Below are 26,562 nucleotides of genomic sequence, written 5' to 3'. Positions count from 1 at the left end.
AAAACAATGGGCTTTATATTTGGTGACTGTTTTGACAAACTTGTTAATGGATATAAAGAGTCAAGATTTTTATTACTTTAAATCCCCCACCTTGTTGTTTCTGCCCTTGTGGCGTGTTATTTTTTTGCCCTTGTGGCGTGTCTGTGTCCGCCTTTGAGGCGTGTCACCTCTTTGGGAGTTTGTGAGGAAGGATACATATATTGTATTCATTGTGCTTAATTGTTGTTGTGGTTGCTACAACCATTATTCTAAGGTCTTGGGCTCGACCCATTCCTTAACTAGGATGACATTGTCTATTACATGTATGACATTTGGTCAATTTTCATTCCTTGGTTGGGATTGAACATTGTGTTTTTATGCATTTATCTTTTGTATTCTTTCTTTCCTTTGATGTATCTGTATTTCCTTTCAAGTTCATGAAGAAAAAAAAAAAAATCTCCCACCTTGTTTAACTAGTTTACTTTTTTTGGTTAAATTGATTAACTAGTTTACTTCTCTAGCTACTCAAGCAACTATTAATCGTGTAGGTAGTTTAATTCAGGGTTGTAACTGCTCTCTGAATTTCTAATAGAAGTTTTATTTTCACTATTAAAAAAAAAGGATAGCTAACTAGAATCCCGCTTCTCATTTATAATTAATTAGTCCTCCAACTTGGAATTAAAATAACTGGGCTTGGAAATGGGGTTTTGGCTGTTGGGGGCATCTGAGCTAATTAACACTTGAATAAATATGGTTGATGTGATTGGGTTGAAGAAACTGATCCAATATATGTTTGAAATCTGGAGATATTTGTAAGAAGATCTAGGAGAGACTGAAAAACCGCAGAAAATTGCTCGATGGCAACGAAGGAATCAATGGCAGAAGTGCACAGTGTGATGATCCTCTTGAATAACCTGCGTCTACTTCTGGCGGCACATGATATGCGGAGTGGGTTGAGGGAACAAGTATCATGGTTCTGCGAGCAGTTGGAGGTCATGTTTGGGTTTCTACTCGTGTATTATTCTGAAGAGGGAAGTAATTCTGATCATCACCATCATCTAGCTGCAGGCCCTTCTTCAGACCAGAAGATGAGTAAGGTGGTTGAAATAATAAGGGATTTTGCTGTTGAATCTGGCGATGTTGTGGTGGACGAATTTGACAAAATCATGGCAAACCAGCACACAACTGGTACAAACAGCATTACTACTACAGCAGATGAAGATGAAGATGACGAATCACTTCAACTTGCCTGCAACGACAACCCTGCGGCTGCGCTCGGTCTTGAGGTCCGTGAACAGATAAAATCAATCGTAAGCCTCATCCTTACTTACAACAGCGACGAGTACTACTACCGCAACGTATGCAAAAAGGATGCAGAAGAATCAGTGCGAGTTACCCCCTCTAAAAGAAGCCACCAGACAGTGGATGTAACTGATTTCACGGGTTTCGAATTAAACGTGAGAGTGATGTTACAGCGGTTAATTGAACCAAAGGTGGGAACACAGCAGCTGAGTGTCATTGCAATCACGGGAGAAGGAGGAGCAGGTAAGACCTCCCTTGCTAAACTTTTATATGGTACTTTCAGAAATTATATAGATTGTAGTGGGTGGATGTCGGTCTCTAAAACATATGTGTTGAGGGATTTGATGCTTAGTGTTCTAAACGATGTCATGGTGACTACGGAAAATATCCATGAGATGGATGACAGGGACCTGGAAAACGAAATTTGGAAGCAATTGAAGGGTCGTAGGTATCTCATAGTGGTGGATGATGTTTGGGATACCCAAACATGGGATAATTTGAAACATCTTTTCCCCGATAGTAATAATTACAGCCGTATTTTAATAACAACCCGTTTTCCTAGTGTGGCTTCTCATGCAACTGGACATGATGCAAAATCATTCTCCCTATCCGAATACCTTTTTGAATTTCCATCCAGTGATGTAGACGAGTACTTGGAGAATTTCTTTGAGTCGAAAGGGATTTGGCAATGTGATTGTTTCGAACTGAAGTCCCTAAACCAAGATCAAAGTTGGATGCTCTTCTGTAAATTATATTTCAGCAAAGAATATTATCCTGGTGATGAACTGGAAGCCCACGGAAGAAGGATTGTAAGAAGCTGTTGTGGGCGGCCACTTGTAATCTCTGTGGTGGCTCATATTCTTAGAGCCATCGACAGGGTTGATGGATCCAGTTGGTCCAGTATAGCAGGTCAAATTAACGACGAACGACTAAGCCGGGGGGATTACGATCGGCAGATGGACATGTTGACCTTGTGTTTCCGTAAGTTGCCCCAACACCTACAGTCATGCTTTCTTTATCTCGGTGGTCTTTTCCCGGAAGACACCGAGATTGATTTGAAGCAACTGATCCAGTTATGGGTAGCTGAAGGATTAATAGGATTGCCAGTACAGCTGGTGAATCATGCGAATGGCACCATGGAGGATGCTGCAGAATACTATTTAGAGGAGCTCAATGGCCTACGCTTGATTCAAGTATCCAGAGAAAGATCCGACGGAAGGGCAAAATCATGCTTTATTCATGATATATTACGGGACTTTTGCCTCCGTTTGTCAAAAGAAGAAGGATTTCTGGAGGTTCATACCGGTGGAGATCATACAAATACAAGCAGCACAGGCGGTGGTGCTGATCAGATCAAACCAAAGATACTCTCAATTCTTGGCAACTGCAGAGAGTATCTATCCGAAGCAATAAAAAGCTCCTCCTCTGATTCTGCTTGTTCCCCTGTTCGATCCTTCTCTTCTTTTAGCCAGGACACCCAGAGCTTTTCGGAAGAAGATTGGAGATCACTTTTCCAACATTTTCGACGGCTTAGGGTGCTAAATCTTGGCGACCAAGAAGCTCAGGACGAAATCGATGATTCAATCAGAGGCCTAACTCATTTGAGGTACTTGAAGGTGAAACCTGCCAAGAGCATCCCAGTTCCGATAGCTGCTATATTCAACCTTTGGAATCTCCAAACAATTGATTTGCGAAAATCCTCCTCTTCTGAACTACCAGTGGAGATATGGAAGATGCAACAATTGAGGCACCTTTATTTAGGTGGGAACTGTATGTTGCCTGAAGCTGAAAATGAAGACCATCTACCAAACCTCCTGACCCTCTCTTACATATCAAATGATCCTGACATCCGTGTTGCAGAGAAGGCTCCTAATTTGAGAAATTTAGGATTAAATGGCTATCGCTGTGAATCCAAAGCAGAGGAAAAAGCCACTTTCAGCTTACAACACCTTCAGTCATTGAAGTTTGCAGAGGAATGTACTTTCATAGAGACAATCACGTTGCCTGCAACCATTACCCAGATAACTGTGAAAGCAGCATTTCTCCAGCCTAATGTAATGAAGATGTTCGGGGAGCTACCAAAGCTTCGGACGCTAAAGCTGGTGGAGACAAATTTTGAAAATGATGAATGGAAGGTCCTTGAAGATTCATTTCCGAGACTGCTGGTGCTGAAACTTGCAAATTCAGATATTGTTAGTTGGAAATTAGAGAAACGTGCAATGCCAAGGCTTCGCCACTTAGTCATCAGTTGCTGTTCTCAACTATCAGAGCTTCCAACAGAATTATATGAGAACAGTGCATTCCAAGAACTGCAGTTGGTTTGGCCATCTCCAAAATTAGCAAATAAGCTTGCGGAGAAGTTAAAGGAATCAGGAAAAAGACTTGAGCTGGTGATCTACCCTCCAATACCAGAGATTACTGATCTGGTAAGTTTATGCAATAGTCCTATGTACCTATGCATTTCTACTTTGTGTTTTATTCTTCAACACTGGTTAATAGTTCGAATTTTCCATGGTCGATCTTACTCATTTTAATCCTATGATTCTTGTTAATGTTTTATGCAATCATATATATTTCTGATATTGCATTGACACTCATTTGGTAAGCTCTCTTTTATTTTCATCCTAAAAACACTCAACTCGAATTTTTTTTTCGTTCCGGTAAAGCTATTGGATGCAGGCAGGATAGACAGAGATCTTCTTGACATTTGTCCTACAGAGGTAAAATTTCCAGTCGTGTTGAATAAGCGGAGCTTATGTTCCATTGAACTCGCTAACAACACAAATCAATTCGTGGCCTTCATCATTGAAACGACTAGCGAGAAATACGGCGCGAATCGAAACAAAGGAATTGTTTTTCCTCGGTCAACATGGGACGTTACTTTTAAATTGCCAGCAAAGAAGGCTCCGATCAGTATGGAAAGCGAAGACATCATCTTTATTCTGAGTATGGCCGTACCACACGGTACAAAAGATAAGGATATAACCCACGATATGTTTTACCGCCAGCCTGATAAAGTTGTGAAGGTGTTCGAATTGCGAGTGATTTACGTTCCTGCAAATCCCCTCTAACCAGTTCGTGAAGAATCCTCCTCAAGGGCATCTATGCCGGAGAATGGAAACCGAAGCAAACCACATTGCAAGATCTGTGGAGGATTCACTTGCAAAAGCAATCCTGGTGGCCTCTACTTGTTCTCCTCTTCTTCTTTGTTTTTTTGTTTTTTTTTTTTCACTCTTGTTTGTTTGTGTGTTTGTTTTTTTGTTGAATTTCCTTGTGGAATGCTTTGTTTGGAGTAGGAAGTTACATATTTCTATGTTGGTGGACTGTCCCTTGCTTTGAAATAAGTGCTTAATGATCCTGTCCTGGAAATATTTCAAAAACATTATTAGAACAAGTTGGCATTTATAAACTCATTCTAAGAATGAAAAAAGAACTTTATTGTTGTTCCCTAGAGTAATTATTATTGAAATATTTTCCTACTACAAAGAATGACGGCTAACGGCAAAATTATTACTTAGACACATAATATTAATATAACATCAAAATATACATAAACTTGGAACTAACTCTTTGACTCGAATCTTCATTTTCTTCAAAACAATTTTGATTATTTGGATTTAGTGATCAATAACTTCCTCACCATCTTCCCATAAAGGTCGACAAATCTAATAATTTTATTAGCTTGGAAAATATGAACACCAAAACTTTGCTTATCTGTGGTTACTTATCTATGGCAGGTTGTTTATCTGTAGTTGGCTTACCAAACACTCTAGGGTTTATGCTCAATGAAAATTTAGCTATGGATGCTAGAAATTGATCAATAACAACTTTCAATAAAATAACTTGGAATCAATTTCGAGTGACTATTCTGGACATGGTGCCACATGAACTTTGATATATGACATTATTACATGGGGTTTTCAATCCCATGCACCCGCTAAGTTACCCCTAATATTATAGCAACCCCCTGAGAGGCCCAATTTACAACAACCCTATTGCTAACACCAATATCTCAGCTAGTTTTTAATTACCAATTTTCAATATTACCCTCAAATCGTAAGTTAAAAAAATACTATCCATGAACCATATCTCCCAAACTTTATTAGGGTTTACAATCAAGAGAGGAAGAAGTTACACATGGTAAAGGAAGATGAAGAAATGATTCTAGCATAAGGTAAGGTTCTTCATTATAGGTTACTCTTATCTTTTTGAAAAATTTGACTTGTTTACATCACCATTGTTAAAACAAATACCACGAAACAACGAATCGAAATTGAAACAAAATGAAAACACAGAGATTTAACGTCGTTCATAAACCAATGATGTATGCTACGTCCAAGGTCGGAGAATAAGAATTCTTTTACTATGTAGAAGAAGAACAGTAGGAGATCTCACAACCAATCACCAAGAATGGCGTTACAAGAATTTTCATCCAAATCCCTAATTGAAAAATCCCAAGTCTCTTAATAATGTAGTAGGTGAACATAGAATACATATATATAGATTCCAATCGGGTAAACAAAGTTGGCCCAAACTCTCTGCTTCCCATCATAGATCTCCGAAAATGGGCCATTCAAGTCGTCCACAAAAATATGTCAGTGCGAGAGAATTCGGGTCAGAACATAACAAACACTTATCTATACTTACTGTGATTTTCTAATGTCAAGGAATGTCATAGACATTGTTTCACTATAGTTGGTAAATTGGAAAACTCAGGCAATGACATTATTTTTAACGAGTAACTTAGGGGATGGTGTTGAAACTCTTCTTATATAATTACGTCATATATCACAACCAAGTAATGATCTTACCACTTTTTACTTTTTAAAAGTTTTCAACTGCGGACTTCGCAGGACATTTCTTTATTAAAGATCTTGTTTTCACACATGAATAATTTATGTATGCAATAATTTATGAATAATCGTTTATTGTTTGCAGTTGGTCGGCAATTAGATGGATTACAAATATTAAGAGTATACGTTCTCATATGTAATGTATCCTACAAGTTGGTAATAAATTAACAAGGACTGGGAACATATCTTAATCATCCGACGACAAATAATTAAAATTCTCCAATTGGCTTAGAAGGGGGAGGAGCACAAGAAATCTAAACTATGCAATAAGCTTGTGTGGGAATTCAAATCTGCCACTAATTTAATCCATATGTATATTGGCTGCTATCCTAAAGTCCAAGTCAATTGCAAGTCTTTTTCTCTATTTTTAAACTTGATGGTGACATAGATAGACTTGCAAGTCCACTAAAAAAAGATGAATTATTCGAAAGAGTTAGATGTTTAGGTAGACTACCCGATGAGTACTCCCATGCCATGTTCATCCGATTATTTGAATGCTCAACATCAACATCACAAAATTTTGCTTTTCACTAAGCACTGAATAAGAGATTACCAACCTTTTCATAAATCTAATAGTTTTATTAACTTGGAAAATATGAACACCAAAAACTTTGTTTATCTTGGTTACTTCTCTATGGTAGGTTTTCTATCTGTTGTTGGCTTACCAGACACTCTAGGGTTTATACTCAATGAAAATTTAGCAATGGATGCTAGAAATTGATCAATAACAACTTTCAATAAAATAACTTGGAATCAATTTCGAGTGACTATTTTGGACATGGTGCCACATGAACTTTGATATATGACATTATTACATGGGGTTTTCAATCCCATGCACCCCCTAAGTTACCCCTAATATTATACCAACCCCCTGAGATGCCCAATTTATAAGAACCCTATTGCTAACACCAATATCTTAGCCAGTTTTTACCCATTTTCAATATTACCCTCAAATCGTAAGTTAAAAAAATACTATCCATGAACCATATCTCCCAAACTTTATTAGGGTTTACAATCAGGAGAGGAAGAAGTTGCACATGGTAAAGGAAGATGAAGAAATGATTCTAGCATTAGGTAAGGTTCTTCATTCCAAAGTTACTCTTATCTTTTTGAAAAATTTGACTTGTTTACATCAACATTGTTAAAACAAATACCACGAAACAACGAATCGAAATTGAAACAAAATGAAAACACAGAGATTTAACACCGTTCATACACCAATGATGTATGCTACGTCCAAGGTCGGAGAATAAGAGTTCTTTTAATTTACTATGTAGAAGAAGAACAGTAGGAGATCTCACAACCAATCACCAAGAATGGCGTTACAAGAATTTTCATCCAAATTCTTAATTGAAAAATCCAAAGTCTCTTAATAATGTAGTAGGTGAACATAGAATAAATATATATAGATTCCAATCGGGTAAATGGGTTGGCCCAAACTCTCTGCTTCCATCATAGATCTCCGAAAACGGGCCATTCGAGTCGTCCACAAAAATATGTCGGTGCAGGGAGAATTCGGGTCAGAATATAAAAAACACTTATCTATACTTAACTGTGATTTTCTAATGTCAAGGAATGTCATAGACATTGTTTCACTATAGTTGGTAAATTGGATAACTCAGGCAATGACATTATTTTTAACGAGTAACTTAGGGGATGGTGTTGAAACTCTTCTTATATAATTACGTCATATATCACAACCAAGTAATGATCTTACCACTTTTTACTTTTTAAAAGTTTTCAACTGCGGACTTCGCAGGACATTTCTTTATTAAAGATCATGTTTTCACACATGAATAATTTATGTATGCAATAATTTATGAATAATCGTTTATTGTTTGCAGTTGGTCGGCAATTAGATGGATTACAAATATTAAGAGTATACGTTCTCATATGTAATGTATCCTACAAGTTGGTAATAAATTAACAAGGACTGGGAACATATCTTAATCATCCGACGACAAATAATTAAAATTCTCCAATTGGCTTAGAAGGGGAGGAGCACAAGAAATCTAAACTATGCAATAAGCTTGTGTGGGAATTCAAATCTGCCACTAATTTAATCCATATGTATATTGGCTGCTATCCTAAAGTCCAAGTCAATTGCAAGTCTTTTTCTCTATTTTTAAACTTGATGGTGACATAGATAGACTTGCAAGTCCACTAAAAAAAGATGAATTATTCGAAAGAGTTAGATGTTTAGGTAGACTACCCGATGAGTACTCCCATGCCATGTTCATCCGATTATTTGAATGCTCAACATCAACATCACAAAATTTTGCTTTTCACTAAGCACTGAATAAGAGATTACCAACCTTTTCATAAATCTAATAGTTTTATTAACTTGGAAAATATGAACACCAAAAACTTTGTTTATCTTGGTTACTTCTCTATGGTAGGTTTTCTATCTGTTGTTGGCTTACCAGACACTCTAGGGTTTATACTCAATGAAAATTTAGCAATGGATGCTAGAAATTGATCAATAACAACTTTCAATAAAATAACTTGGAATCAATTTCGAGTGACTATTTTGGACATGGTGCCACATGAACTTTGATATATGACATTATTACATGGGGTTTTCAATCCCATGCACCCCCTAAGTTACCCCTAATATTATACCAACCCCCTGAGATGCCCAATTTATAAGAACCCTATTGCTAACACCAATATCTTAGCCAGTTTTTACCCATTTTCAATATTACCCTCAAATCGTAAGTTAAAAAAATACTATCCATGAACCATATCTCCCAAACTTTATTAGGGTTTACAATCAGGAGAGGAAGAAGTTGCACATGGTAAAGGAAGATGAAGAAATGATTCTAGCATTAGGTAAGGTTCTTCATTCCAGGTTACTCTTATCTTTTTGAAAAATTTGACTTGTTTACATCAACATTGTTAAAACAAATACCACGAAACAACGAATCGAAATTGAAACAAAATGAAAACACAGAGATTTAACACCGTTCATACACCAATGATGTATGCTACGTCCAAGGTCGGAGAATAAGAGTTCTTTTAATTTACTATGTAGAAGAAGAACAGTAGGAGATCTCACAACCAATCACCAAGAATGGCGTTACAAGAATTTTCATCCAAATTCTTAATTGAAAAATCCAAAGTCTCTTAATAATGTAGTAGGTGAACATAGAATAAATATATATAGATTCCAATCGGGTAAATGGGTTGGCCCAAACTCTCTGCTTCCATCATAGATCTCCGAAAACGGGCCATTCGAGTCGTCCACAAAAATATGTCAGTGCGGGAGAATTCGGGTCAGAATATAAAAAACACTTATCTATACTTAACTGTGATTTTCTAATGTCAAGGAATGTCATAGACATTGTTTCACTATAGTTGGTAAATTGGATAACTCAGGCAATGACATTATTTTTAACGAGTAACTTAGGGGATGGTGTTGAAACTCTTCTTATATAATTACGTCATATATCACAACCAAGTAATGATCTTACCACTTTTTACTTTTTAAAAGTTTTCAACTGCGGACTTCGCAGGACATTTCTTTATTAAAGATCATGTTTTCACACATGAATAATTTATGTATGCAATAATTTATGAATAATCGTTTATTGTTTGCAGTTGGTCGGCAATTAGATGGATTACAAATATTAAGAGTATACGTTCTCATATGTAATGTATCCTACAAGTTGGTAATAAATTAACAAGGACTGGGAACATATCTTAATCATCCGACGACAAATAATTAAAATTCTCCAATTGGCTTAGAAGGGGGAGGAGCACAAGAAATCTAAACTATGCAATAAGCTTGTGTGGGAATTCAAATCTGCCACTAATTTAATCCATATGTATATTGGCTGCTATCCTAAAGTCCAAGTCAATTGCAAGTCTTTTTCTCTTTTTTTAAACTTAGATGGTGACATAGATAGACTTGCAAGTCCACTAAAAAAAGATGAATTATTCGAAAGAGTTAGATGTTTAGGTAAACTACCCGATGAGTACTCCCATGCCATGTTCTTCCGATTATTTGAATGAAAATTCTTCCTTTTCATAAGAGATTGCATGCCAACCTTTTCATAAATCTACACAAGTAACTCAACCAGCTAGGCAGGGAGCTGAAATCCAAGCAAATGGCTTGTATAGACTTGCAAGTCCACTTAAACAAAGGTGAATAAAAACAAATGAAAAGTATAATTTATTCTTCCACTTTTTATTTTTTATTTTTGGATGAAAAATTTAGCCATTCTCTTGAGGGAGGTTAGATGCATCGAATTCGTCAATAGCAGTCCTTGTTATTCTTTTATTTGGCTTCTTTTCCAAAGGGGGCTTCACCCTTTTAATTAAACTTCTTGGAATTAAATTATTTGGAATTCGATAACGTGTCCCTGTCTTAATTACCTAATCCGCCTTGCAATTCTGAACTAATCCAACTGATCAATTACAAGTCTTTTATTTTTATTTTTTTTCAATTTTCTTTTCCCTTCTATTGTAAGGTTAGATTTGTGAGTCTAAACTAAACAAAAAAGGATTATAAGAAGAAAAAAACAATTCTGTTCAATTTTTCACTTGAGGGAGGTCAGGTGCTAACTAGTTCCCTCGAGTATACTCATTGCAGAGAAGGCGCTGATGAATTTTACAAACAAGTTTGCAAATGAGATGATGAATCTTGAAGTTAAAATTCGAATGAATTTAAATAGGCAAAAGTGTTGGATCATGTACGGTCAGGATACATCTGAGTTGACAATCAAAATCGGGAGACGTTTCGTTATTTAATCTGGTGGATAAGATTGATCCAATCCAACGACTGCAAAGAACTATCGATTCGAACCTGGAGGTAGTGATGATTACGGCTGAGAGAGGATGTGTGGCGTCTTTGGCACAAAATACGAAGAACGCAGACGGCTCTAGAGGTACAGTGATGCAAAGAGCAATCAATGCGATGCTTGATATTTGGGAGAGCGTCTGACCATTGACATACCCCGTCTTAATGATCAAGATTACCCAAAAGCAACCCAAACCTTCGGTAATCCCTAACGCTTGGCCTGGGGGGCTCATGATCATATGGGAAAATTTGTATCGAACCAGGTCTTCCTATGGTTCGGTCCTTAACCCTAGTCGAATACGGCTCAACCATGGTCGGGTCCAGACGTTCAGTCAAATCGTTGTTACATAAGAAGGAAGGAACCCTACGGTTCCGAAGATAAATGTGATCCCCAAGAATTCGGGATACGTGATTGAGTTATAATGGGTAACTACCACCAGGGGCGGACCTATGAAGGGGCCGGAGGGGGCCATGGCCCCCCCCGGATTTTTTAAAAATTTATGCATATTCCCTTAATTCCTTTAATTTTTCCGGTTTTTTCTCTTCCCACATGTGAAATGTCACTATTTGCCCCCCCCCCAATATTGTGAACAGTTTTTAAAGGTAAAATGATGGGCATAAATGTCAATCCTGATAAAAAAAACTAATTCATCAATCCCTATTTATTCTCTTCTGTTTCTATAAATGTGGGTTAAAGGAAATTGTTGAAAAAAAATCTTATTAGGTATTTAAAAATCAAAATGTTATTTCTAATTAAAAACTAATTATTCAATCCCTATTTATTCTCCTCTCTCCTCTCTCCTCTCTCTTCTTTTTTTCCTATTTATTCTCTTCCCTTTCTATAAGCGTGGCTTAAGAAAATTTGGAAAAAAATATACTCCACAATTAGGTCTCTTTCTCTTTCTCAATTTATTTATTTTTTCTTTTTTTGTTATTCTTTTTAATTTGATTTTATCTATAGTTAGTAGGTAACTAACTACCATTGATTTGCATCTCTTACCTAAAAAAAAAATTTGGTTTACATCTCTTACCAAAGAAAATTTTGGTTTGCATCTAACTTTTTAGGATTGAAGTCATGTGTATATATTTTTTTATATTATTGCTTTAATTGTACCTATATTTTGTCGGGAAAAAATATCATTATCAATAATTTATCATTTTTTCAAATATGTGTGGGCCCCACAAAATATATGTGGTCTATTCTTTAATTTAATAAAATAATTTAGAGTTGTGACCTCAAAAGGAAAGGTTATCTGACTTTCATTTTTCGGCCCCCCCCACTATTGCATCCTGGGTCCGCCACTGACTACCACTAATATAGGGTGAAGGATTGTGCCTTGCGAGGAAACAGCTTTCATCTCCGAAAGAAGGGTAAAAACCCTAAGATCAAACGGTCAACAAGAGGGAGCACAAACGGATCCAAAAGTCGGGAATCAAAGGTAAAACCTATGTAAACGAGTAATCTACGCACAGTGAAGGTATCTAAATCGTTTACCTGATTAACGTATTCAATTCAATATATGTATCTCTTTAGAGCTCTGTGATCAGTTCCACTACTGACTTAGCCTTCGGAGGTGCCCTCCCGACCCCACGGTCGGACCACATCTAATATTGTTTTGCAAGAACAATCGCTGGAAATCTAGAGGCTGAGCAGATTTTGGACGCATCAGTTATCTTGAATTCATCCATGGTTGGCTTTCAGAGTTTGTAGGTTTAATCTCTAATGTGATTCCTTGGCCTCTAAGATTTCACCAACTGGGGAAGCTTTTGTTATCATTTCGGTGTTATGGAATATGAGTTGTTCCTTAGTTTTTTAAGTGCTGTTAATTTTGAAGTATCTCTCTTTCCTTTTAGATTCTTATGAGTGACAAATGGTCTGTTAATTAATTAGTTGGATATTTGAGTTTGTTTGGATTAATTATTACTCTTATACTTGTGCTTTATCGGTAGAGATAATTTTCAATTGTAATCATTCACATGCGTCCACTGCATAATTTTAGGGATATTCTGGACCTTAAAAGGTTTATGCTTTTACATTCTCTTACATCATTTTTCTGTTTTGAAATTTGGCATCTGGGTTTTAAAACTGTAGACCTGGTCAAATGTTTTCATTTTCCATTGCTCCATAAGAGTGATCATTAACACAACTTTGTAGATATAATTATTCATTCATATTTCTTTTTAAAGTTGAATGTATGACCTTAATGTTTATCTTTTAGATGTTAATGCTGACAAAAGTACACAAGTTGAATGGAATCTTGGTCCAAGTTTCCTCAACATAAGATAATTGCACTGCACTGTGATGGGGGCTCTAATTGATTCAGCAACAACTTATGGAGCCATGGTAAGAAATGAGGAGGGAAATCTTATAATTGCTTTTGCTGGGAGAAGAGAACAACTTTCGGTATTAATAATGGAGATGACAGTAACTTATGAAGGCTTAAAGATCTGCATGTAGAAAGCTTTGATGGCTATTTCTATCCAATCTTATTCTTAGTTGGCAAATTTACATTATAAGTGAGAGGATCTGGGGGCCTTGGAAAGTCCAATCTATGAATAAGGTAGAAGGCAGCTGTGAGCTGTCCCTCATGAAAAGGAATTTGTGCATGTGTGACAGGAACAAAACTAGCCACCTGGCTAAATTCATGACTGGCATTCAGCTAAGACAGGGCCAGGTGGAGCAGAAACCTATGGGTTTTCCAGGGGAGCTAGAGAAGAAGCTTATTCAGAAAGATGTAGAAGCTCATGTTTAATTGGATTTGTTCGGGACACTGGTTAGAAGGGACCCTCTTTTGATGGAATCTCTTTCCCCCAATTGGATTCTAGGAGATAGCTTATTATGTATCTTCCCTCTTTTCAATACAAAACAATTTTAAGAAAATATTGAATGCATTAGTAAGTTCTCTATTTTGTATGTGTTGTACGTTATACTCTATTTATTTATAGTATTTTATGCCTACGTATCGTATCTGCGTATATCCAAAGCATTTCCACATGTATCTAGACCATCTCCACATGTAATTTTGGTGTATCTTGAGTCTTTTTATGCACTATTGGGGTGTGTAGTGCAATCATTATTTTTTAGCTATGTCTATTGTTTTTTGGTTGAATTAAACTATTTCATTTTGTATTTTGATTGTTTCAAGATATGTAACAATACAATATGAAGCAAAACGTCTCTTAAAATCACCCGACCAATATACTATCAATACGTGATCCTTTAAACCATGGCAATAATTACTTGAAAAATTATTCTTGAGTTTTTTTTTATTTTATTTTAAAGAATATCCTATTAGTTTTAGGGGTAAAAATACCCAATTAAAAGAGATGGTAAATCACTGTTTTTGTTAGTTTTGTAAACCTGGCCTCAGTTTTACCTAGTTTTATTAATTAAAACACTGGGTGGTTATTTTGTAAACTGAAAGCTAAAAGTAACTAATCATGTAATTGTCCCTATATTTTTTCATTGTAGAAATTACCATTATGTTGTTAGATATCGAAAGAGTCTTTCAACAAAACTTAATATTAGTGTATTTAAGTTGCATACAAAAATTTCTCTATGATTCTATTCATACTGAAACCTTTCACTTCGGGTTTGTTCTTCTTTATATTACTTAGATCATATCAACCATATTTAAATGTTACCTAAAAAAAGAAAACCAGCCATATTTAATGCCCTGCAACTAGCTCCGAGATTGAAACTTATTCACATTCCATCTAATTTGATAGGTTGATCGGCCTAAGATAATCATCAATCACTTTGTTCTTTACGTAAATTTTCTTTTATTTTAAAATTGCTAAAAGACATATAAATAAAAAAAATATGCCAAGAGGACGAAGAAGCCAAAAAAAAAAACTGTAACACGGACAAAAGATAGAAACAAAATTAATAAATAAATAAAAGATACTTACCGCATTTTGCGGTGACAATTGAAGAAAGATTTTTAATTAATTAATTAATTTATTTTAAGGTAAATAATTGAATAAAAATGGGGAACCGCAAAGTTAAATGATATTTTCCTGTGTCCGTCCTTTTTATTCTTTTTGTTTAAGTAGACTTGCCAGCCTTACACAATAGACAAAAAGAGGAGAGGAAGAAACCACTTGCAAGTCTATCCAAATTGGATTTGAGCTCCCACGCAGGTTAGTTGTGTAGATCTATAAAAAAGGCTTGAGGAGTTGAGTTCAAGCAGATGAGAATGGGAAGCTCAATGAGTCATATTGAGATAGATCCAGCTGCGTCCTTTGCTTGGTAAGTTGTACTTCCATGCATTTAAGATTCTCGTTTCTCCCCGTTCTGTAGGCACGTAATCTCTTATTCAGTGCTTAATAAGCAGCAAATTTTGTGCAGTTGAGTTGATGTTGATCCTTCAAATCACTGGATGAACATGGTGGCTTGGCAATAATCCTAAACATCATCAGGTAGTATACCTAATCATCTTATTACTCTTTCATATATATGATTCATCTCTTGTTAGATTTTCCTATGCTATATCATTTGTTATTTTAAGATGCGATTATGGAAACACTGTGATTCTGTTAATACAAATGTATATATAATCTTCTTTTACTTGACTCAAAGAACGATTAAACCAGTTTTGCAAACTGTATTCTTTTTCTTTTGGTAAACAAGCTTTATTCTTGTTTGATCTTATGGATCGAAATGTTACGACATAATCTCAGTTTGTTTAAAAGATCTTTTGTCTTTTCTTTTCTCCATAGAGAAAGTAGCTTGTTTCGAAGATTAATACAGCAGATGATGATAGAAGGAGCCATTTATTATTATTATTTTTTATTAATTTTATTTGTAAGAGTTATTTGGTCATGTAGTTCAGTATATGCATGTAGTAATATGTTACGTGGGCTGATATACCTTGGCAAACCTCCACTTGGTAATTAAGCCGGTTTTCCAAGTGGTGTGGAACCGATGTCGTATCATTGGTCCGACCTGCCGAGATGGCTTACTCGGGAGGGGGACCTAGGAGAAGGGCTGCCCGGAGTGGGGAAAAACCCCACCGCCGGAGCGGAGCTGCCTAGAGTGGAACGATTTTCTTTTTATTCATTGAAGTTTAACAGTAATTTTGTGGGATCCTATATCTCTGGGCATAGTGTTCTTTTTTTGACAAACTTTTTAAGCTGATATAGATTTTCTTCTCTTTTTGTTTACTGGACACAATTATGTTCCATTCCCAAATACAATATCTTACTCTCTCTTCTACTTCTCTCTTTGTTTGATGTTGTATCTCCACAAATAATCTGGTCAGATTGGTAGATCAATTAACCTGCTCAGATCGAGTGATCAGATATGATTTGATACCCTTTTAAGCATTAAAGGGTTTGAAAGCTTAAATTCCTTTTTTTCCTTTGTCTTGCGGTTTCTAGGAGTGATTTTTCAGCTCCCAATATACTTAGATTCATATTAAAATTGGCAATTATTATCAATTTCATGGATAATCCCTCCATGATATAGGATTTTGGCTTTTAAAAGAAAGGAATAATTTTTTTGAATTTTTTAGATGTCTATAATTTTTATATTTTTAGGACTTTTGGTCCAACAAAATCTGAAAAGTGATCTCTTTTTTACTTATCGTGGGATTACATTCCATGCTTTTGTGTTCTTTTTTATCTTTTGAAATTTAAAAATGACTATTCTCTTTCTACCTCTCTTTTTTTCCAACTTTGTTTGATGAGGTTTGATGCTTATATGCAGTACTAGAAATATGTGTTGTACGATTCTAGAAATCCATCCTTTACACCTCTTTAACTCCTATTCTCTCTTTACCTTTCTCCTCTTATCTCCTTGATATCAAACATTTTATCGGTAAATCAGGTTTTGACGATAAAAAATTGCTCAAGTTGAGTTAATATTTTAAAGGAATAATTACTATTGTCTCCCTATAGTATAGCTTAATTACTACTTTATCCCTTATTCTTTTTTAAATTACTAATTCGACCTCCAACTTTGCCTATAATTACTGTTGCCCCCTACAGTTAAACTCCGTTAGTTAAATGATGATAGACATATTTAAAAATCCTAAATTAATCCTATAGTTTTATATTACTTATTTATATTTTATATTAAATTACATTACTATCCTAAGTAATTAGGAATAAATTTAAACCTAACTAAACAATCTTCTTTTCTAATAAAAAAAATGAGAAAAGAAAAGAAAACTCATTTTCAATTGTATATATATATACTTTTCAATTTGATAATAAAAAAATAATAATTCCTAATTTTTGTGTTATTTTAATTTTGTTATTTATTTTCCAGTTTAATGTTATCAATTTTAAGAGGTTTCTACTTCCAATATATTTTTATTTATTTATTTTCTAATTTGATGTTAATAATTTTAGGAAGTTCTTACTACCAATAGGGTGTTTTTTTTTCTTTCATTCCAAAATGACAAAAATACACATGTATGATTTTTTTTCTAAACGAGTATAATATTATCTTTGGCCTTTTTAATTATAAAAGGGTAAAATTGACATTAAACATTCAACCGTAGCGGTCGCTTAACAGTATTAGAACTGAGGGGGGGCAATAGTAATTTCATAAAGAGTAGGGTTCTTTTAGTAATTAAGCTATAATACAGGGGGACAACAAGAATTATCTCTATTTTAAAAACTTTGTCAAAAAGTCATATAGACTACATCTTGGCTAAAATAATTAGGAGACATGTCATACATCATTAGAGTTAAATAAGACTCAATATGTTTACACAAAACAAAATAAACTCGATGAGCATAATAGTTTTTAGAACACAACAAAATCAAATGATTTAGTAATTTACTGGAGGAAAATAATAAACTACACTTTGAAATTATATAAAATCCTCAACTCCTTCACTCCCTTCTTTTGTTCTTTGATAAAAATTCAAAATGTATTAATATGTGATTCTTTTATTATTTTTTCCAATTTTTACTAATTTATGCATATTTAAACACTTTTACCAGATTTGACCACACAAAGGGTGTATGCTTGTGACTTGTTTATGAATAATCAATTATTATAATAGATTGTGAGTGATAAATAGTTTTCATTTGGTTACTATTAGATTATATAACATGAAATATTTTTGTTATCATCAGTTTTGTTTTGAGTTGATTTTGGTTTTACTTGTAAAATATCTATCAGCTTTAGTTTTGGTTTTGGCTCGCTTTTATTGGTTTGAGCTATTTCTAACATTCCTAAAATATTGTTAAAGTGGAGATAAGAGCAATGTGAATGTTGAAGTGGAAGAAAAACAAGATTCTATATATATACACGTGGTTGTACATTGAACCTATTTCTTTGACGGTAATTTGAAAAAGAATGAGTACTAAAATGTCATTTGTTGTAATGTAAAATCCACTGAACAGTTGAAAGTGAAAAAAAAAAAAAAAAAAAAAAAGAGAAAAGAATATGAACATAAATGTGAAACCCTTTCATTAATCTTAATAAAGAAAAGAATACGAAGTTTGACCCTCGCACCTTGCTCAATTGGTAATGACCAATACCTCTTAGTGAAGAGATTGTGATTCAATCCTGATTCATATTATATATAATACTCTCATTCCCCATGGATGACAAGTGTTTTTTATTATTATTTTTTTAAAAGAAATTTCTGGTTAAAGAAAATTACTTGGAATAAGATAAGAAAAATATCTCAAATAGTCTATCATAATCCTTTGTCTTATTATGATTTTGGTCTCTTTTATTGTCCTATTTTCCTACCATACAATTGCTATTCAATTATTCCTCGATTTCCACTCTTAAAAAAAAATAGCAGTTGAGGTTAAATTTTCAAATATCAAAGTTGATTTAAATTTGAAAGATTGTGACTTTGAACCAAACAAACCAGAGCAAGAGCATGCTGGATGTTTAGATTTCCATGTGATTGTACATTGCTTCTATTTATTTATGGTGACTTGAAATGGAGTGAGTGAAAAGTCATTTATTGTACATGTAAACTTTACTCAATTAGGCATGATTTGATATGACTTATACTTCAATTTCATTTCATAGGATTAGTTTTTTATTCATAAATTGTTTAAGTTTGTTTTCCACAATTTATTTCGGTGAAATTAAAATCCAGAAATGGATTACAATGTAAGTTTATGGATACAGAAGTATTTTCAGTCAAGATGAAAAACCATGCATACTTTTCCTAATGATCCGTCCGTCCCACAATTCCCATAATCTAAGCATGAGGCACCACCGCCACTGATCCAATCAGTCGTCCATTATCACTACCCGGGAGGTTTGGGCCTTGAGGGGAACCATGTTAAAAAAGAATTTCATTTTTTCATGTGAACTTGAAAACTATTGACCAACAAGTTAAAACGTTTACTAATACTACTCGTCGATCAGCTGGGTCAAAGACTTGCAGGTGCAGGTGCAGGTGGTACGATTCTCCTATAAATATATGAGGAGGATTGGCTTGATGTCGAGTGGTGCTTTTTAAATTTTGATTGATTTCGAAGCCCTTCAGCACAAGAGAGAGGAGAAAGCGTCAGGAGTGCTACAAATGGATCTCAGCACTATCTACAATCTGGTGAGCGATGCCACCCGGAATCTGGCTAACGAGCTGGAATTCCTCAGTGAAGTCGATCAAAAAGTTAGGCTTGTCAATGTTAAGCTACAAAACATGGAAAAGTTCCTCAAGAATTTTGAGAAGAAACACAAAGACCATGATCACGTGAAGGTTCTAGTGAATCAAATCAGAGACGCTGCTTATGAGGCTGAGGACATCGTGGATGAATTTGTCATCAATGTCGCCAGGGAAAATAGAAAAACCATGACAGAGAAAGTCCTCGGCATCTTCCACAAGGGAACGAAGCTTCACGATTTTGGCAATCGAATTGATGATCTGAATGCTGTAATTCAAAAAATATGCCAAGATAAGGACAACTTCGCCAATGAACAAGGGGAGAGCAGTATCGATAGAGATGATGCAGAGTCAAGAAGGATTTCGTGTGAAAAGAAGTTGCAGGAAATGAGGCAAAAAGTTGAGGAAGATGGTGTCGTTGGTTTCGTTGAGGAAGCAAATACATTGGCGAAGCAGCTCATCGAAGGTACAGATGATTTGAAAGTTATCTCAATCTCCGGCATGGGGGGATTAGGGAAAACGACACTTGCAAGGAAAGTCTACAAAGATCGTTTTGTTACAGATCGTTTCAGGTGCCGTGCTTGGGTAAGTGTTTCCCAGAAGTTTAATGCAAAACAGTTTCTTCAGAGAATCGTCGAAGAAATCACACAGATGGGAGCAGACGAGACCGAAAATATGAGCGAGTACCAACTGAAGGAAGAATTGAGCAAGCAATTATCTTACGTCAGGTACTTAATAGTACTTGATGACATATGGGAAATTGATCACTGGTATAGAATAGTAAAAATGCTCCCGAAAAACCAGAATGGAAGTCGAATTTTCATTACAACTCGAGAAGCAGAGATTGCCCATCACGCTGGTGATAAGGATCCCATTCCTCTTCGATTTTTAGATGATAATGAGAGTCGGCAACTCTTCACCAAGAAAGTTTTCGGAGGAAGGAGCTGCCCCAAGGATCTAATATCTCCAACAAACCAAATTTTGAAAATATGTGGAGGTTTGCCGCTAGCGATAGTGGTTTCGGCTGGTATTCTTGGACGGAAGCCTGAGACCCCAGATGTATGGGAAGATACGGCTGCAACTATTTCCGTGCGCTTAGAAAATGATGCCACGTGCAAGTATACATTAGGTTTGAGTTACGAGGTTTTGCCCTCCTACCTTAAACCTTGTTTTCTCTATTTTGGGCTGTTTCCTGAAGATTACCAGATATCTGCAAAGCAGCTGATTCAACTGTGGATCGCCGAAGGATTTATAAGGGATGAAGATACTGGTACTCATACGAAGGAACGTGTTGCCAGGACCTACTTGCAGGAACTCATCGATCGGAGCTTGGTCCAGGTAGAGGAAAGGAGCTCAAATGGCGGTGTCAAAAAATGTCGTGTTCATGATCTTACGCGTGATCTCTGCCTTGGATTGTCTAGGCCAGACAGATTCCTCGAATGTCACGCTAATTTTCCACGTGAGCAAAACAAACCAAGACGGCTGTCCGTTCATTGTAGTCGCCAGAACTACATGCTTGCAGCCGCTGCAACCAATTCGTCCAATACTCACCAGGTACGAACACTACTTTGTTTCAAGGAAGACAACAAAAAATTTGCTGAAGAACATTGGAATGCGCTTTTCAGTTCCTTCAAGTTGCTTAGGGTGTTAGATCTGGGGGAAGGTGACGTCCATAGTATCCCAGGAGAGATTGAAGAACTGGTCCTGTTGAAGTATCTGAAGATCAAAACTAATAAAGTTGCTGCTGTTCCACCATCCATATACACCCTTTTCAATCTCCAAACTCTTGACCTAAGAAGGACTCGAATAAGCAACTTACCGGAAGGGATTTGGAAAATGCAACAACTGAGGCATCTCTACTTAGATGGCCCAAGTGGACTACCCAAAAAAAAGGATGAAGGCAGGTTTCTATCCAAGCTTCAGACTCTCTCTTACATATTGCAGGATCGAACCGGGCAAGTGAAGATATCAGAGATGGCACCTAATTTGAGAAAATTGGGTTTGTTTAACTACCAGAGTTGCTCAGGTGAAGAAGATTCTGTCTTCAAACTACCTTACCTTGAAACTCTGAAATTTGCAAGTAACTGCATCTTCAATGAGCAATTCGAACTGCCAGAATCCATCAAGAAGATTAGCATAAAGGCGAGCAACCTGCCACCCAAAGCAATGGAGGTGTTTCAAAATCTATCTACTCTTCAGATACTAAAGCTAGATGAGGTAACTTTTAGTGACGACGTCTTGGTCTTCGAAGAAGATTCATTTCAAGGGCTGCAGGTATTCATAATTGAAAATTCGACATTAAACAATTGGATACTAGAGGCAGGAGCAGCGCCTAATCTTAAGAGGGTGGTCATCAGCAAATGTCCAGGTTTAAAAAGGATCTCTGAGCAACTGTGGGAGCTACCTGAACTTCAGAAACTTGAACTGCTGTGGCTTCGCGAAAATTTTACAAAGGAAATTGTCAAAACCAAGAATGATAAGGTGGACGTCATGATCTATCCTAATATCTTGGAGTCTCGGGTTTAAAGCTGGTGAGTTTCTAGTTCAGTCTTGCTCTTGTTTATTTATTGGTTTTGTTTTCTTTGTCAGGATAGCTTTTAATATTCTGAATGCATGTCACACTAAAAATATCAGACACCCTGATGGTGCATTTCGTAGTTTTAAGACTGAAATAAGTTTTGGCTCCCTAATCTTTGCATGCATGGTATTGTAATGAAAAACATAAAAAATAACATTGCAAAAATGGGTTAGAAAACAAAAGATTATTTGCAGATTTTAATAAATATTAAGTTCTCAATAGATTTGTGAAGTTATTCTATAATTACATGTAGTTTGAAAACAACGGATTATTGTTTTTTATCATTTTAGGGGAAAACAAAGGAGATGTAGTTTCCTTTTGGCTTAAGTCCCAACTAAATTACATCTATGACATCCTCAGGACAAATAGAAGAGGGAAAAAGAAAAAAGAAAGAAAAAAACATAGTCTGACCATGCACTATTCTGCCATTCTTGATGGTCAAAGAAAACATTAAGTTCTTGGTAAGTTTCAATACCTATGACCATTCAATCACATTATAATTGTTATTATTTTCTGTGTTGCTTTTTTGATCAACCAATTAAGCCAAATGTGTACCGACATGCCATCTTATAGAACTCATTTTCATTTAATAAATTAGGAATGAAATGTGTCATATAACAAATTCCAAGACTAATGAAAGTGCATAAGCTGTAAGGTGATGCACTAAGGCATATGTAATTGGTGTTTTTCCTCATCCTCTAGGGGTAGAGTGATGCTTTGGTTATGAGTCTAGAATTATGGTATGTACAGTACTTTTCTTTCACTTAATATATATGATCTTTGTTGCCAGAGAAAAAAAAGAAAGTGTAAACAAATATAGAATAAGACTCGATTATATATTTGAATTAAGTCATTGTTACATAGTTAGAATGTTATCATTACAAAGATTAGTTAAGTTGATAATTCTAGTGATATCAGTTATTTCAATGAATCATGATTATTATGTAATAGATAATTGTACTCCCACCAGGCCACCAATCATTCTAGTAAAGTTTGACTACCTTCGTCTTTTACAGATGCTTAAAATTCGAGCTGTGGGTGAAGAAAGTTGGATCAACATTTCCCATGACAAAGATGATGGCAGTAAAGTTGTACTCATGTAACAGCTCTTTCCACCACATTCTATGTCGTGACTCATGAGAGCTCAACTTCTTTGATACTTCTTCTTTTTCTATTATCTATATGCTCAGAACAACTTAAATTTCAAATTTCAGTATGTGAGAGTGAGTGTTTGTGTGTCAGTGGAGTGTTCATTGTGATTGTGTGAGAATGAGTGTTCGTGCATCAGTGTTGGTGTTGCATCAGTGTTGGTGTGAGAGAGTGGTCATTGCGAGATCTCTATTCTTGTCATTGTTTCTTTATGTTGTAGACTAAGTGTTTGATTATAATACTTATGCTGCTTGTCTAACTATGAAGGGCTTCTAAATTCTTGTGCAATGGTTTTTTTTTTTAAATACATTATGCGTTAAACTAGAGCTTAACTTCTATTTTTTAGCTGATGAGATAATACTTTTTAAGTGCTTTCATCCAATCCATCATATTACTTTCAAATTATATCAAAGTAATGGTGCAACAGTTAGGGAATTTCTTTCATTTTCATTTTCGTGTGTATTCCACTCTCACTTGGAAGTGTGATAATGGCTCCAAAAGGATGTATAAAAATTAAGCTTTCACCTGATTGTAGCATTTAGTAGTACAAGGTATATTTTTACATTACATACAAATTCAGGGTATTGATTATCATTATATTTGCTCCTGTTGCTTCGACAATCTTATATTGATGTTGCCCTTCACCTTTTTGAGTACCAAAAGAGAAAGTTCACTTTCTTACCATCACCAATTTAAAATACTTGGGGTCAGTTGTAGCTCCAATTGGACTAGTTGCCTAGTGAACTGTCATTCCACCACTGATCATTGTGTTTTGATGGTGATAGATTAATTTCTTATTTGACTAAAATGCAGCATACACACTTGGGAGCAGATGACATCCCTCAAGCAAAAACTTATATCATATTTTTACATTCCCTTTTATTATAGTTTATATTTCTTTTGGATCAAAATTTTTGTTATACATTACATCTCTATTGGATTAATACCACACATGCTATGTTACAAGGTACATAAAAAGAGTTTCCAAAGATAAATAAGAACTTTAGAATAAAAAACTATGGACACAAACTGACTGAAATCTTATTCTGAAATCATCTTAGAGTATTCTTCTCCCATGTCCTCTACTTCATCCTTACCAAAACCATTACTACAAAGTAGCTCCAATCCTGGACTTCCCCTATAAATTCCATACCTACGAAGATTGACCAATTGTTTTCAATGAATGGCAAGATAGCAGTGCTAGAATGTAATCTTGCTACCGTAGGGATAAAATGAACATCAAGTGATCTCCTAGATTCATGTGTTGGGCTTCCAAGAAGCTCCCCATGTTGCCCTACACGGCTTCCAAAGGTTGAAAGGAAAGGCAATGGTATTGGGAGATGACAGTGAGCTATTGAAAGATGTGAGAACCTCGATGCCGTCAATTAATGAATTTTGGTAAGCACCGTAGAATGAATCATGTACCTCCCCATTTAATTTTTAAGTTTTCCAAAACATTTATCCAAGGGTTTCGGATTTTGCACTTGCAATGGTATTAAAATTCAATAGATATTAATGTACATAAAAATATAAAAACTATTCAATTTTCCCAGAAAATAGTGAAACGCTAAACCTCTTATGAGTGGTCCCAAGGGTACGATGAGTCAAATTCAAAATATTATGCCTCTTTAGGCAATCATCCTTTACCAACTCACGATACACTTAGTCATGGAATGTTTTTATTTGTTGATTCAACACTTTTTTTATAAGAATTTCAAAACTTGGTATTTGTGTAATATATGTATCTTAATTGGAAATCTACGATCGCTCTACCTTTTGGACGTTGCTTTCTTGTTAAATGAAGGAAAATTTTGTATCTCTCATTTGTTCGTAGTCTCTACTTACTTTCTTCCTTCTCAAAAGTTTCACCTTTAATTTTTCCAAAATACTGAAGTATTACCTCTCCTTCTCCGCTAGTAGTTTAAAATTGACAAATTATCCTTATTTTTATCCTTTTAATCTAACTACAATAATTTCTTCTCTTTTTTAATATTTTTTTTTCTTTTTATAGGAATCCCTTATAAATGGAATTAAAAAAATTTTTTATTGGAACCTATAAATTTGATTCTATGTCTTATGTTTATTTTGACTTTCACCATCTTTAATAGAAATCTATTAAATACAATTACATGCATTCTTTTATTTATTATTTTTTCCCCTTTCTATCTCTCTTATAAGAATCCATTAAAAATAACGAAAAAAAATAAATAAAAAGAATTCCTATAAAAGGAGGAGTGAATAAATTCTTAAAATAAAGAAGTTGGATTCTATAAAAGAGGAAGATCACGGAAAAAAAAAACCAAATAAGAAGAGAAGAAATCGCTTTAATCTGTTAAAAGAGTAAAAATAAAGGACAATCTAACGGATTTTTGTTCGCGGCTCCGCGGGTATCCATCCGCGCAGCCGTTAGAACTTGACACGTCATGGTAAAATTTACGAACGATTGGGATTCTACCGAATAGATTTTTATATATAAAATATTTAACATATTACAATTATTCATCCCTCAAACTTTCTAAATTTACAAAAGCAATCCCTGCTCATCTCGATGAACAAGAATCCTAAACTTCGTCCGGCCATACAAGCTCCTCTAACCCCTCCATCGTTGACCTTGGCTTTGCCAGAAACCACCGATGGGCTCCTTTGGTTATCCCTATTGCTTCCTCCGTTGCCGGCAATACCAACGGCGCTTATCGAGTGAGAGGATGGATGGGGTTTTCGATGATTCGTTCTGAATTGCGGATTCGAAGTCCAATAGTATGGATCGAACGGTATCGCCCAGTGTTGTGAGTGAATTCAGAGCTTGGGAACGGACCTCTGAGGTGAATTCAGGGGAGAAGATGAAATCAATGTCGGGGAAGAGTTCGGCTATGGCATTACAAGTATCGATCAGAAGGCCTAAGCACCCACCAAATCCCAGAATTTCAGGTCTTCTTCAATGATCATGTCTCAAATGATTTCAACACACTCTTTACTTCTCTTCCTCTGGACCGGCCATACTATGCAGCAGCTTGTGCCAGGATCTTTCCATGGTCGCTTGTTTCCCAAAGTCTCTCTCCGTCTGGTGCACTCATCCTCTGCGTTTCACTGGCTCTCTAAGGTGCCTAATGAGGTGTTGGATAAGAACTCACCGCATAGAACAAAGGAAGAATCCATTATGGAAGCTCACCAAAGGAAGTAGTAGAAGCTTATTCAACTCAGTTTGCAGCGGACATTCAATCCTTCTTGTTGGCCAAAGCTGAAGAGATCATCCTGGGGGGCTTATGATACTGAACATACAAGGAACCCTAGATGGGATTCCTTCTTCAC

At 35.5% G+C, this 26,562-nt stretch overlaps 2 protein-coding genes across 3 annotated transcripts; both read left to right on the top strand.

Moving 5' to 3' along the window:
* The first annotated feature begins 722 nt into the window (after positions 1-722).
* LOC149005758 (putative late blight resistance protein homolog R1A-3) lies at positions 723-4,965 on the top strand. Its single transcript, XM_089135558.1, has 2 exons — positions 723-3,707; positions 3,948-4,965. Exons 1-2 carry the CDS (start codon positions 837-839, stop codon positions 4,350-4,352), a joined length of 3,276 nt encoding a protein of 1,091 aa, XP_088991684.1. The 5' UTR covers positions 723-836; the 3' UTR covers positions 4,353-4,965.
* A 10,079-nt stretch (positions 4,966-15,044) lies between these two features.
* Positions 15,045-23,553, top strand: LOC149005757 (toMV resistance protein Tm-2(2)-like). 2 transcript variants are annotated; one of them, XM_089135563.1, is made up of 4 exons: positions 15,045-15,187; positions 15,287-15,357; positions 19,289-22,057; positions 23,121-23,553. In XM_089135563.1, the coding sequence occupies exon 3, from the start codon at positions 19,446-19,448 to the stop codon at positions 22,050-22,052; it is 2,607 nt and encodes an 868-aa protein (XP_088991689.1). In that variant the 5' UTR covers positions 15,045-15,187; positions 15,287-15,357; positions 19,289-19,445; the 3' UTR covers positions 22,053-22,057; positions 23,121-23,553. The 2 variants fall into 2 exon arrangements, with proteins under 2 accessions (XP_088991689.1, XP_088991688.1); XM_089135562.1 differs by having other exon boundaries at positions 15,287-18,421.
* The last annotated feature ends 3,009 nt before the right edge of the window (positions 23,554-26,562 follow it).

The sequence above is a fragment of the Hakea prostrata genome, chromosome 9 (assembly GCF_041222555.1).
Source record: "Hakea prostrata isolate BN-2017 chromosome 9, UWA_Hpros_2, whole genome shotgun sequence".
Taxonomy (NCBI): Eukaryota; Viridiplantae; Streptophyta; class Magnoliopsida; order Proteales; family Proteaceae; genus Hakea; species Hakea prostrata.
This window is presented reverse-complemented; position numbering and strand designations above follow the sequence as displayed.

Excerpts from the sequence above, each read along its gene's own strand:
- LOC149005757 (XM_089135563.1), top strand. The coding sequence starts at position 19,446 with ATGGATCTCAGCACTATCTACAATCTGGTGAGCGATGCCACCCGGAAT.
- LOC149005758 (XM_089135558.1), top strand. The coding sequence starts at position 837 with ATGGCAACGAAGGAATCAATGGCAGAAGTGCACAGTGTGATGATCCTC. Across the intron at positions 3,708-3,947 it reads TACCAGAGATTACTGATCTG|CTATTGGATGCAGGCAGGAT; the intron begins GTAAGTTTATGC and ends GTTCCGGTAAAG.